General features: G+C 39.3%; 1 protein-coding gene across 10 annotated transcripts in view; it reads right to left on the reverse strand.

Moving 5' to 3' along the window:
- LOC133997536 (nesprin-2) overlaps window positions 1-12,687 on the reverse strand; it is an 83,836-nt gene that overhangs the window by 27,672 nt on the left and 43,477 nt on the right. For 6 of the 10 annotated variants that reach the window (XM_062437158.1, XM_062437164.1, XM_062437160.1 and 3 more), the window contains 20 exons: window positions 12,469-12,546; window positions 11,903-12,268; window positions 11,176-11,282; window positions 10,932-11,076; window positions 10,342-10,428; window positions 9,664-9,819; window positions 9,267-9,467; window positions 8,959-9,051; window positions 7,918-8,103; window positions 7,573-7,743; window positions 7,307-7,450; window positions 5,505-5,713; window positions 4,489-4,621; window positions 3,325-3,507; window positions 2,663-2,812; window positions 2,269-2,445; window positions 1,673-1,828; window positions 1,449-1,583; window positions 563-733; window positions 39-172 (listed from right to left, as the gene is read on the reverse strand). In XM_062437158.1, coding sequence (XP_062293142.1) covers window positions 39-172; window positions 563-733; window positions 1,449-1,583; window positions 1,673-1,828; window positions 2,269-2,445; window positions 2,663-2,812; window positions 3,325-3,507; window positions 4,489-4,621; window positions 5,505-5,713; window positions 7,307-7,450; window positions 7,573-7,743; window positions 7,918-8,103; window positions 8,959-9,051; window positions 9,267-9,467; window positions 9,664-9,819; window positions 10,342-10,428; window positions 10,932-11,076; window positions 11,176-11,282; window positions 11,903-12,268; window positions 12,469-12,546 — 3,182 coding nt within the window. The remainder of the gene's footprint in view (window positions 1-38; window positions 173-562; window positions 734-1,448; window positions 1,584-1,672; window positions 1,829-2,268; window positions 2,446-2,662; window positions 2,813-3,324; window positions 3,508-4,488; window positions 4,622-5,504; window positions 5,714-7,306; window positions 7,451-7,572; window positions 7,744-7,917; window positions 8,104-8,958; window positions 9,052-9,266; window positions 9,468-9,663; window positions 9,820-10,341; window positions 10,429-10,931; window positions 11,077-11,175; window positions 11,283-11,902; window positions 12,269-12,468; window positions 12,547-12,687) is intronic. The other 4 variants (XM_062437165.1, XM_062437163.1, XM_062437157.1 and 1 more) reach the window with 3 other exon arrangements.

Below are 12,687 nucleotides of genomic sequence, written 5' to 3' on the forward strand. Positions count from 1 at the left end.
TTTGAGTGTGAGTTTGGATTATTGAACGTGTCACTCACCGTCCTCGCTCTTCTTCCATTTGTTCACACAGCGACTGAGCTCTTCCATGATCAACAGTCTTCATGAGACTCTGATATAATTTGTCAACAGCTGCCCAAAGCTCTTCCCCTCTTCCAGCCTGCTCCTGGTGTTGCTGTGCAGAGAAAAAAATAACTTTTCATATTTTCACTTTTGGAGGTGCATTTACTTACCAAAAAAAACCTAAATGTAGACACCGACTGAAAACTCAGGCTTTGACATCTTATGAACACCCATGCATTTACCAAGTCTGACAAAACTAGATGGAGGGGCTTTTAACTGGCTGTTTTAGGGTGCAGAATAACCAAAAGAAAGGAAAAAAGTAGTTTTTGTCATCTTAAAAGCCATCAAACCTTCCAGAGTTTGATTCAACTTTCTCGAGTGGTTGAAGCAGCACAATCTTTTAAACTACTTTACTAAGAACAATTTTGTACTATAAAAAGGCATGTGATGTCATCCGTAAAACACTTAATGTGCACATGAGTACATGTTGGTCTCTGCTCACCTGAAGGAGGTCCAGGTAAGCCTGTGTCTGCTCCAGTGAGAGCAGAGGAGCTTGCTGATGCTGCAGAGAACAGCGCACCCTAGTAGTGTGTAGAGAAATCTCTCTCAGATTTCTCTCAAAACAAGCCCACTCCTCCACATTCTGATATAGAGCTGGTCTCAAAGCTTCCATCTGCAAATTACACACAAAGAAACACATGATGATGAAGGTAATACAGCCTCTGAAAGTTTTAAAGAAATGCACAGTCTTGTTGGTTTGATTTATTTTAAAGACATATGAAGACTGGCAACAAAATCATCCAGGCAACTCTGATTAATATGGTTGATTAATATTGTACACTTTGCTAAATGATATTTAAGAGGATAGTTTTGTAGAACTACATAGATTATCGACTAATCAATAAGTTAATCAACTGGAAATTCGTCACCATCTGTTTTGATGTTTGAATAATAACTTATGCATATGAAAAATGCAGAAGATTTGCTGGTTGTAGCTTCTCAGATATGAAGATTTGAAAAATGTTGTGTCATAAATGATAGATAACTGATCAATAATCTAAAACTCAAAGATATTCAGACAAAATAAGACATTTAATGAAATCACTTTGGGCATTTTCCACTATTTTCTGATATTTTATAGACAAAACAGTGAATCAAGCAAATAACCATAAATGGTCACAAATAAGATAAATTATAAATAAATATGTAATAAAATATTGATTAGTGTAGCTTTAATGTTATACTATATACTGTATGTGTATTTAAGCGCTACTGTATACAAGCATGGGACAACAATTGTGAATTACAGGTTTATATGAAGGGCGTCTTAAATATTGTTATACTTATCTTTAATTCACTCATTTTGCCTGTAACACATTCATTTTTACCTGCTGACTAAGATCCTCACAAGCATGACAAAGGCTCTCTGCCCGGCCAGAGAGGGCGCTATCACATGGGTGGCCCTCTCCCTTTTCAACATGCACACATGTGGCTTTCACATCCTTCACTCTCCCCACAACAGCCTGAAAGAAAAACAGAGAAGTCTCCAATGTGAGGACAACAGGAGAGGACAAAGTACAAACACATGCCTACTCGCATCTTTTTACTGTACCTCCCACTCCAGCAGAGCCTTATGAGCCAGCGTTTGACTGACGGGCTGTTTCCAGTCATTCAGCTGCTTTCTGTGCCGCTCTATCGTCTTATGAAGACGCTGCAAATGTCTCTCTCTGGCTGCGCAAGTTTGATGAATCTGTTCAGCATCATAAATCTGAGGGGGAAAGCCAAACAGTGGCTGATTTATATGCAGAAATAAAAGTCAGATATGGAAAGTTACATTACTTTTTAGTGCATCTGGAGAGTCATGCAAGCTTTTTTCCATTGTTTTTGGCATGAAAGGAATGATATTTATGGTGTGGCTGAAATGGATTTTATAGCAAATATTCAAGCATATTCAAACAATACACTACCATAAAATTGTAATATTCAACAACTTAATAAAAAAAATATTTGATTTGGATTTTTAACTAGTTTGTATGGACAGAAACCCAACACTACTATAGTGATTTTCTTTCTTAGATCAGCTGTTTACTGCCTATGTTACACATTTCACATATTACCCTCTTAACATTGTCCAAACAGCAAATAACACATAAAACTGCTTTTTCTAGCTCAGTATAATACTGGTAACTGCTAAAAAAGAAAACAAACCTGGCTCTCCAGTTCTCTCTGCAGGTGGAACGACTGCAGTCTGAGGGCGCCAAGTTGTTCTCCAAACATTGTACGTTTGGAGCAGAGAGGCAGGACGTCCGCTCCCATCCCCTGAGGCCCAGACTGGGACAGGAAGTCGAGTAGGAGCTGCTCGCTGATCATGCCTGCCTTTACCTCCTGAGAAATCAACACAGACACACATATAAAAATAAGTTTCTAGATGAAATCATCAGAAGTGGTTTTATCAAATTGCATTGACATAATGTAACTGCAGTAAATATTACATTGGTAATGGGGATGCGGGAACACACTAGTACTGTATCTTTTTCAAGGATCAAGAAATGTGCTCATGAAGGAGATACTCAGAAAAAGTGCAAATCTGAGTTATGCACACCTGGTACCGCTGCAGGCTCTCTGTGATCTGAGCAGCATCTTTGGCCTTCAGGACTGCTTCTTTCTCCCGGTTCAGTCGGGCCTCCAGCTTCTTCAGCCAGTCCTCCAGGTCAGACAGCAGCTGCACCGGCGGCCAAGCTGGCAGCAGCTTCTAATGGACACAAGAAGAATTTTACATTACTTCTAGTACTTTTTCTTTACTTCACTGCCATTTAGTTGTCATAAAAAGTAGTGTAAGACATCAAAAACAACCTCACGCCAAAGCTAATTACAAGTGTAGAATATCTGTTTCTATTCACTGGTGATAAATGGTAAGGAAATATAAAAAAGTGTCCATCTCCTCTTAAATCCTCCCAAATTCTCCATCTTCAATCAACCCAAAACAGGGTTTAAATTTTCACTCCCTTAACTGAACGAGATTTCTGAATGTCTAATTATTTTTGAAAACCAGCAGCACTTACATGGAATTATGGATAGTACATCATTCGTTGCAGGGCTGGAAAGTGGTAATGTATTATAGGACATAGGGTCCAAAATTGAAGGCTATATATCATCTCAATCTTAGTATCATGTAGCATAGTGCAACTCTTCATTACAGTGCATTACCAGTATTTTTTAAAACTGTTAAAGTTTATGATAAGGATAAAAAGTCATTGTATGGACCTGCTGTAGCTGATCTTGTATCTTTGACAGGTCAGAGGTCAGCTGGAGCCAGTTGACCTCCAGCTGGGAGAGATGAGCTCCCAGTTTGGGGCAATCAGCTTCCCTCAGGTGGCGCAGCTGAGTGGCATGCTTTGATACGGAGGTCCGCTGGATCGACATGGAATCCATCTCTATTGAGAAGTCCTGGATGAGGTTAAACAAAAGTCACAAAACATGTCTTTCATGTGATTTATGCATTTTGAACTGCTGATTGAGATTTCATTTCAGTATCAACTTTGTTTAAATGTTTTCAACAAATAAATCCTGTATGTCAGTATGTCAAGTGTTTTATCATTTTAACTGAAGTAAGTCTAAGTGGTGTACTTCTGGACAGTCATGGTGGTGATAATAAATTTAGCTATTCCAAACTATGAATGTGCCACTATCAAATGTTAATGCTACAATGATTGTGGCCAAAAACATTACGCTAATCATCAAACTTTTCTAAGCTACTACAATGTAGTAAAATGACAGAAATACCATTGCCTTGGATTTAACAGAACCAAACAACACCTCTAACAAAAGCATGTTGCCTGTTAAGGAGAGTTGACTTTAAACGTAGCTTAGTGTCTCCATATTCTGCCTTCTATTAGTTGTTTAAAAAATACTGCACACTTTTGATCACTTCACCCCCATTTAACCATATACTAGCCACATGTCATAGGTTAGACTAGCTAGTGTTAGCATAGCAAGTCATGGCCAGAATAGCTAGACAGACAATGAACCTGGTTTTCTGCTTCTTCTGTCATTTTTCTTGTGGTTAAACAAAATATAACAGCTGATGAAGATAAAGAGCTGTGCAGTGTTAACGGTGTCCTCTGAAAACAGTGATAGTCACATGACGGTAATGGAAATGGTTGGAGATATTGTTACAGAATGTTTGAATACCGTAAAAACTGTACTAGACCTGAAACCTAGCTGGAAAATAATCTGCTGCTGCTATTTAAAAAGCAGCTTTCTTCTCTACTTTGGTTTATGATTATGTTTTTATCACCTGCATATTGATACTGCTTTAACAGATTTAAATAACTGACTTGGTTTGTTTTTCCCTGAGAAATCTTATTTGGAACAATCATTCAGAGTCTTTTGATACAGAAATGTGCCGCGCAGCGAGGACAGCCTTACCAAAAGCTTGATCAGACTGCTGTGAACACACTCCTGGTTCAGGTCGGAGGTGTTGGCCAGATCTGAACAAGTCTTCAGGTGTTCGTTGGCACCGACCAGCCAATCACTGACCGAGGCAAAATCTGTCTGGAATCTGTTGGGAGGACAAGGTTTATGTGATAGCTCATCCAGTGAGGCAGAACATGACCGCTCCCTTCTTACAGAGTGAGATAAGGACTGAGGCCTGGGTCCAATACTGATAAACAAATATATCTTATGTGTTCTAGTGTCAGAGAAGTAAACGTAATATAAATATTTTAGAAGTGAGTGAGCAATAGAGAAAGGATGATTGCAACCTCATTCATCTGGGATGAGTATAACCCAGAGATCTCATTAAATTTAAGACTTTCTGCTCCATGTCTCATTCTGCATTTCACTCAGATTTACTGAATAAATCCAACATATCCATTTCTGGATATAAGTCAAACTTAACATATGATACTGGAGCACAGTAGTATGCCAAAAAAGTTTGTATTGGCTCTGTGGAAAAGAATAATTACCTAATATCTCCAGATATGACTTTGGACACATCATTCCTGATAAATTTGGATTCTTAAAGTTGCTCCTTCTAAAACTTGGCCTCAGTGCTAAGTAATAAGATGCACCTCCAAATTTTTCACTCAAAGTTCTACCAAAATTCTAATAATTTCTATTGAAGCCTCCATAATTTTCCACCCAGATGAGGGAGGCAAAAAAAAAAAGGTTCACACAAGACTAACAAAACACTGATGAGCAGCCTCCAAGTAATACACATATTAGGATAGTTTGCATACTTTTTTTATTCCCTTAATAACTCGTACTCTGGAGTGAAGAGAAATGTTGGCATGGTATTTTTACTCTGTACTTATAAAGTAGAGTTGCTGACATTTTAAAATGATTCAGGCAATAATTAAAGCTGCTTTGGCCTCCACCGGTAGATGATAAAGTCCTCTACAATCTGGCTTTGGTTATATAATGGAGTTGGTATGCCTTGATACCTGTCCCACCTGACCCGGCTTTCCAGGATATCTCTGCAGCGTTGAATCTCTCGCTCCGTCCGCTTGTAGGTGCTCCGCCATCGCAGCTCCAGAGCGCCTCCTGCCTGGCCGACCGAGGCGGCAAACGCTGGCTCCGTCTGCAGCGCGCTCCCCCGATCCAGCAGCAGTCCTACAGCAGCTCTGCTCTCATCCAGCTGGACCAGGGTTCGCTGGGGTTGAAAAAGGGGTGGCGGGGGGGTCAACAGAGCATTGTGTTGAACAGAGGTCAAACACACTGAGACTGTTTTGGTCGACATTTTGAAGGGAAAGACTCGACCAACTGTGATGTTTTGGGGAGAAGATGGTGGATTAAAAAGCATGATTCTGTTTGAAATTCCATATAACTCTGGAAGAAGATGATAGAAAAGTGAAAAGTGAGAAAACGACAAAATGAATTGTGTATGTAATAAAAAATGCAGAAAAAAGAAGAAATTTATCACCCTGACATAATAGATAACTTATTACTGCCACACAAGCACACACACACACACACACACACACACACACACACACACACACACACACACACACACACACACACACACACACACACACACACACACACACACACACACACACACACACACACACACACACACACACACACACACACACACACACACACACACACACACACACACACACACACACACACACACACACACACACACACACACACACACCTCATCCGATTCGACCAATGCCATCTGAGAGATCTATAAATACTATCAAAGAAAAGAAAGGAGTTTCAAAGAGACTACAAGAGCATGAGCTTCTCTGATGCATTGAGATGGATTCATGATCAGGACATCAATAATCTGTCATCCTCTGAAGGCTGAAGCACAACACTCACTATCAGGATCCTCAGTGTGGTCTCCATTACTTGTTAAGGCAGTAAAGACCTGTGATTTTTTCTTTCTTTCTTCCTTTCTTCTTTCTTTCCTGAAAGAAATCTGCACCCAAACACTTCAACACACTAAAACTGGCTAATGGCACTTTCTAATGTTGAGGCTATGTTGGCATTTGATGTATGTACATTCATTTTTTTTGAATGGCTGGCCAAAACTAACAAAACACTGAGATATTTCCAATACAGCAACAATCAGTTTGATTGCAGGTGTTTTAAAGAACTTCATCTAAAACATACATTAATTAAATAAAAGGCTTTTTTACGGCAATTACCTTACTCTAGTGTTTAAATAAACATATCAAGAGATATCAACTTCTACACTAATGACTCAATAGTAACATGCTGGGTATTGAAAAGGTGTCACAGCTGCTGTTTCCCAGCTGGCAAAAACTCCAACTGCAACTAATGCTATTATGATTGTGTCCTTCAGCTACTGATGAAACTAAACAAAAAAAACAGTACACTGATGTTCTTTGGGGGATTTTGAGATGCATGCAGGGAAATGTAGGAAATCAACTAACCCTAACCCTGAAATTGTGAGCAGAGGAAGCAGGTTGACATATAAGGTCAATTTCAACAAGCTAATGTCTCTCTTAATATCTGCATACTGGTTGAAAAAACAGTATTAAACTACTACATTTTGAAATATTAAACTTCAAAAACAAAGCCAAGTAGCAGAAAAAAAGGGCACTAAAGTGTAGGTTATGTAAGTGTACTGAAGTGACAAGAGTGTAATATAATAAATAAAGCAACTCAATAAATTGAGCAACTAAGACAAAAAAGTTTAAGTGAGGGACTGAGAAAATAAAATAAAGATAACACATGTGTTTGTGTAGTGTGTGATAGAGTTTACCTGGCAGGCGTCTAGTCTGTGCTGTACTACACCCTCCTCCTCCTCCTCATCATCTCCCTCTGGTTCTCCGCTGTTGATGAAGGCTTCAACCTCATCCAGAAGCCTGCCCAGTCTGACACAGCTCTCCTCCCAGCGGATCCACTCCTGCAGCAGATCCCACATAAACCCACATGTTTGATTTGTGGACACAAACATCCTAATAAAGATATTTTATCAGGTTTTCCGTGTGAATTTTTATCGCCTTCAGCAAAATACAAACTACAAACCCGGAGCCTCCTTTGAGATGCCACTTCCTGTTCCAGAGCCTGTTGCTGCAAAGCGTTGGCCCTGACTTCCAGCTGCACCCTCTCAACCTCTTGGCACTTGAGTGCTTCTGGCTCACGATGGAATAGATGCTGCACAAAAGCCAGCTGAGACCCGAGGACCTGCAGGAGCTTCTGGACCGCCGAGAGACCAGATTTAAGACAGAAAAATAATTACAAAGCAGGCCTGATAAAACACAGCAAGAGAAGCAAGAAAAAAAGGCTTCTGACACAGTCTTAGAAAAGCACCTGACTTAAATCAGAGTTTTTCTGGCTGGTGAGGAACTTGCAGAAAGCACAGTGAGATACCTTGTGTCTGCAGAGAGCGGCTTGAAGTTGGCTGCGGTTGTGAACCCGGCTTATCTGCCCTCCTGTTACGCATTCTTCACCCAGTTCCAGGAGGCGAGTTATCCCCTGAAGCAAGGACTGTGCAGCTTGCTGTAGCTTGGCTTTTTCCCCTGGTCTCTGTCTCAGATGTCTGCCCAGCACACACTGCTGAGAGATACAAAGTTTGAGGAGAATACCAGAGCTTTTCAAACACAGATCTATTGCTTTTTTTTTTTTTTATAAGGACTGCAGTAAATTGCTGGTTTCTTCTCTGCTAAGGCTGTGGTTGGAGTCACACATTGCTGGTAACTGGTATTTTTTAATAATAAAAAAGAGAAATTGTCATCTTCTTAAGAAATCACCAGAATGTGGTAAACAAGATTTCATCAATCTCCAAATATCATTAAAATCTGAAATTGTAATCTAACAGATACAGCTTCCTTTTTATTTTTATTTTTTGATGACACAACTTAATTTAGGCAATTCCTTAAAATGTGATAGGGGAGACATGGGTTGTGGTTGTCACACTTTTTACTCTTGTGAGAATTGCTGATCATCAAAACATCTTTCAATTATGATTCCTACATTAAATGGAAGCTTAAGGTCTTGGCTTAAAAATTGGTATCACATTCACTTTCACAACTTGTAACAGTGTAACAAGAAGTAATTAACCATCAAAGACACTCTGGCACATTATAACTACTAACTCCTAAAAATGGACTCAAATCAAAGCTATTATCTTATACAAAATATCTCCTCACCTCAGTGTTTTGTGCGTGTTCCACAAAATGACCAATGCAAAATTAGCAGGATGTTAGGCTAACTATTTGATATCAACATCATGTCACAGCGCCCTCTAGTGTGTCTGTAATAAGAACTCTATCAACCTACCCGTGTGACAACCAACCCCGATCTCTCCTACTGTTCTATGGGAGTTATTTACAATTCCTTGACATGCATTTACAAAATCCTTGATATCAGCACATGCAAACATACTCAAAAACACAGTCACACACTAGTCACCTCGAAACTGGGAGCTTCCTTTAGAGTGGGAAACATCTCACTCTGTCCCAGCTCAAGCTCGTCCAAAATACACGGCTGGTTAGAGAAGAGCTCCTAGGTAAGAAACAGACATTGAAGATATTTATAATTACTAGATTGCCTTTTTGAATTACTTTTATACGTTTAGAAAAATTATAAAGCCCTTCAGTATAACAAATAGACATTGGATAACCTTACAATGTAGTTTTGGGTTGATAAAAGTTTTCTAAGTTCCTCATAATGTCTTCTTAGAATACATAGAGGTTTGTGTTTGAGTTTTATTTCCAAACCTGATGTTGGTTTTTGATGCCCAGATGTTCACTAAGCTGATTCTGGGATGAATTGAAGACCAGCTGGACAGTGTGTAGATATTGCTGAAGGGAGGTCAAACAGAGGAGAGCATCTGCTTCTTCCCTTAAAAATGCAGGCCTGGTGTCTGACTCTATGTTTCTCAGCAGGCCAGCCACAGTCACCAGCTCAGTTGATACACACTAAGCAGCAAAAGAAATTAGCAAAAAGAGAATCCAGCTTTTAGAAATAATCTAAAGAAAATTTTTTTTTAAAAATGCAATTCATCATTGGACAAAAGAAGTGAATGATGGAGAAATTACATTACAGTACATTTTACACTAAGCACAGCCATCAAAATATGCTAGTGCGTGCTTGAGCTACATTACGGTCAGTCACCTCCTGTTGTAGCAGCCTCAGCTGGCCGTCCTCTTCACTGCCTCCACTAGGAGTCAGCAGTAGGTCGGTCAAAGCATCCAGACAGAGGAGAACCCCACGAACAGCCTCGTAAAACTCATCCTTTACATCTGGATGTGAAACATCTGCAGACCTCACCTGGGAAATATCACATGGTCATACCTCACACTTGACACTGTTTTTCAGGGTTAAAAGTCTGATATTTAAGGGCAATTCAGCTCTTTTTGAAAGCAATTTTACTGCATTTTGAAATAACAGTTTGCAGAGATATAAAGAAACTGGCAGCAGACCATTCATTAAATGCTCATTGCTATATTAATGAAGGCAGTTTCTGCTGAAGTCATGAGAGCTGACTGCAAAGATTTTGACTTTCTAAATACAGTTTCTAGCTTTCAGTTGCCACCAACAATAAAAAAACAACAACACACAAAACACACACTGTCCACACATCATCCTGATTCTAGTTGGTGAGACAAACAAGCATATAATGTTTTAATTAGCTTGTTAGCTTGTTAACATGGACATCTAAATCAGTGGATAATTTGTCTTATTGTGAATGTGTAGTACAATTTCTCAAACTCAGTACTTTTTAAATCAATCAACACTTCATGGATGGACACTTGCATGCTGGGATGTTGACCCTGTTTCTACTGTACTTACTATTGGTCTTAGCATGGCAATGGACTCGTGCACACGCTGCAGAACAGCAGAAGCAGATCCTGTCGACACCAGCTCTCTTTCTGGAACCTAAACAGAAACAGATATTTGTCATTAAAACATTGTGGGTGAGGAAAAAAAAGACGCAAGGAGTTACATCTGCTACGTTCCTTTTCCTTTTAAGGCAAACACACTTTGCTGGGTGTTTTATTTGCTCTGACCAAAGAACTAAAATTTTTCTTTCCTGTAAAACTAAATATTTGAGTGGCTGCTGTATCATTTAACAGCAATCACATATACAAATTCTAAATACAAGTATAATAGATTTTTCCTTTCCTTTTTCTAATCATGTGAAACTATGAACTGTTAAATTGAGGGGAGTTTCAATACAGACAGCAAAATCTCTGTTGCTCTGGTAACAGGTGTTATGGAGGCATTGGTAGCATAGCATCCACTCTTTAAGAATCATTATACATCTCACCCACACACACATTATGTCTCCTTCAATGCTCACTTAAAATACAAATCAGAATCAGCTTGTCTTAATTATCCATTCATTAGAAACTGTTTAATTGTATTCAGTATTTCTTTACCTTTTCATTGCCTCCATCGCCTGAGTTGATCAGAGTTTGATGCTCCTCCTGAACCTTTTTCAGAGTGGTCAGTTTCTGAGAGATCTGGATATGAAGTCGACTCCACCTTGGCTGCTCCTCGTCGTCTTCTTTGTGTCCGGCCGATCTAAAAACACAAGGAAGACATGGATATGTAAGTCTGCAGTAACATACAATGTTCATGCGAGTTTCAAGCCTTTGAATAATCCAGGAATCAATATTTTACCTGATTGGCACCTCTGAGGGCTCCTGTTGGGCACGCTGGGATTCTTTTACTACACTGGGATGACTGGTGGTGACTTCGCTTTGATCCTTCTGCCCATTAACAGTGTCCTGGAGGGGAAAATGAAAGTAAAAAAACGTAGAAATTAATAAACATGTTCTTGCTGTTACTACAGTGTATTACTTGAGTGTCACTCCGGAAACATCACATTAGGTATAATTCAGTTTGAGGGTCACACAAGTGATGAATCTACACACACAAGTGATGAATCCACACACACACCTTGGGCAGAGTATATTCACAATATATTTCCAAAATTTAGGGAGAGATTTGTGAGAAGTGTATTTGAAATTACAATTTTACAAGCCAAAATCGATAAAATATAGTTTAATCAAAACTGAATAGTGAAATTGAATCCGCCTAAAAGGATAGGATATGTGTTTGCCCAGCTGAGATGTGATATCTTGCCATTACATCTGGAAACAGAACATTATGGTTGGTTACATATTTCTCCCCCAAACTATACAGCGTAAGCGATTTACTGCAAAGAGTTGTTTTCCTTCAGGACATGAATCACATTTATTTATATGTGGGTTTTTGGCCACGTATAAATAAGAACGTCTGGACCATTTTGGACCACTTTAATGGGATGACAGACACACACACAAAAAAGTTTAAAGTAGAACATTCTCTTAAAAAGCCTTTTTTTATTCTTCCATCAGCCACTTACCAGACCTTGATGGGGAGGTTCCACCTCTATGAACTCCACTGATGCTCTCATGGCATTAAATGGAGTTCTAGGTCTTGCAGGAATGAGTCTTGTGTCTTCAGCTACCTGACGGGACTGTGTGTGAGGTTCAGTGATGATAGTTTCATTATTTTGACATCTGTGTGGGTCCAGTGTAGCAGCTGCAGCGATTAGTGGCTCTGTTGTCTCTGTCGCAGTTTTGAGTCCGGATATTTCACCAGAATCAGCTTCGGGATATAGACTGGTTTCCATTGTTGTTAATCCAGTCTCAGAGTACTCTGATTCAAACTCTTCAGTCTCAAGCCATGCCTCCACAGAACAAAACTGAGCAGACAGATTCTGCAGTGCCTAAAAGACAAAAGATTTTACTTAAATGAATTAGTTTCTATATTAAGATAAGATATAAGAGAAGTGATTTATCAATTAAATCAACAAAAGTTATCAAAGAAACCCAAACAAAACATGCAAAATAATTTGAGGGTTAAGTTTCAGGAGGAAATGCTTGTTAATTAAACAAATATTATCCCAAAAATGAAAACATAATTCACCTCAGTATCAGCGAGAGGCTTAGAATCAGATGCATCTTCGATTTGCACGTCTGTAGGCTTGAATGTGACGTCTGGGTCCTAACACACGAGTCGTGTAAGTATACAAACGCACATGAAAAGTACACACTAACTCATGCATGTGTGTGTGTGTGTGTTGAAAGGAAAGGGTCCTGAGGAGCAACATGCTTGAAGCAGCTGCTTCTGACAGTGGAACAGGAC

Source organism: Scomber scombrus, chromosome 17 (genome assembly GCF_963691925.1).
Source record: "Scomber scombrus chromosome 17, fScoSco1.1, whole genome shotgun sequence".
Lineage (NCBI taxonomy): Eukaryota > Metazoa > Chordata > Actinopteri > Scombriformes > Scombridae > Scomber > Scomber scombrus.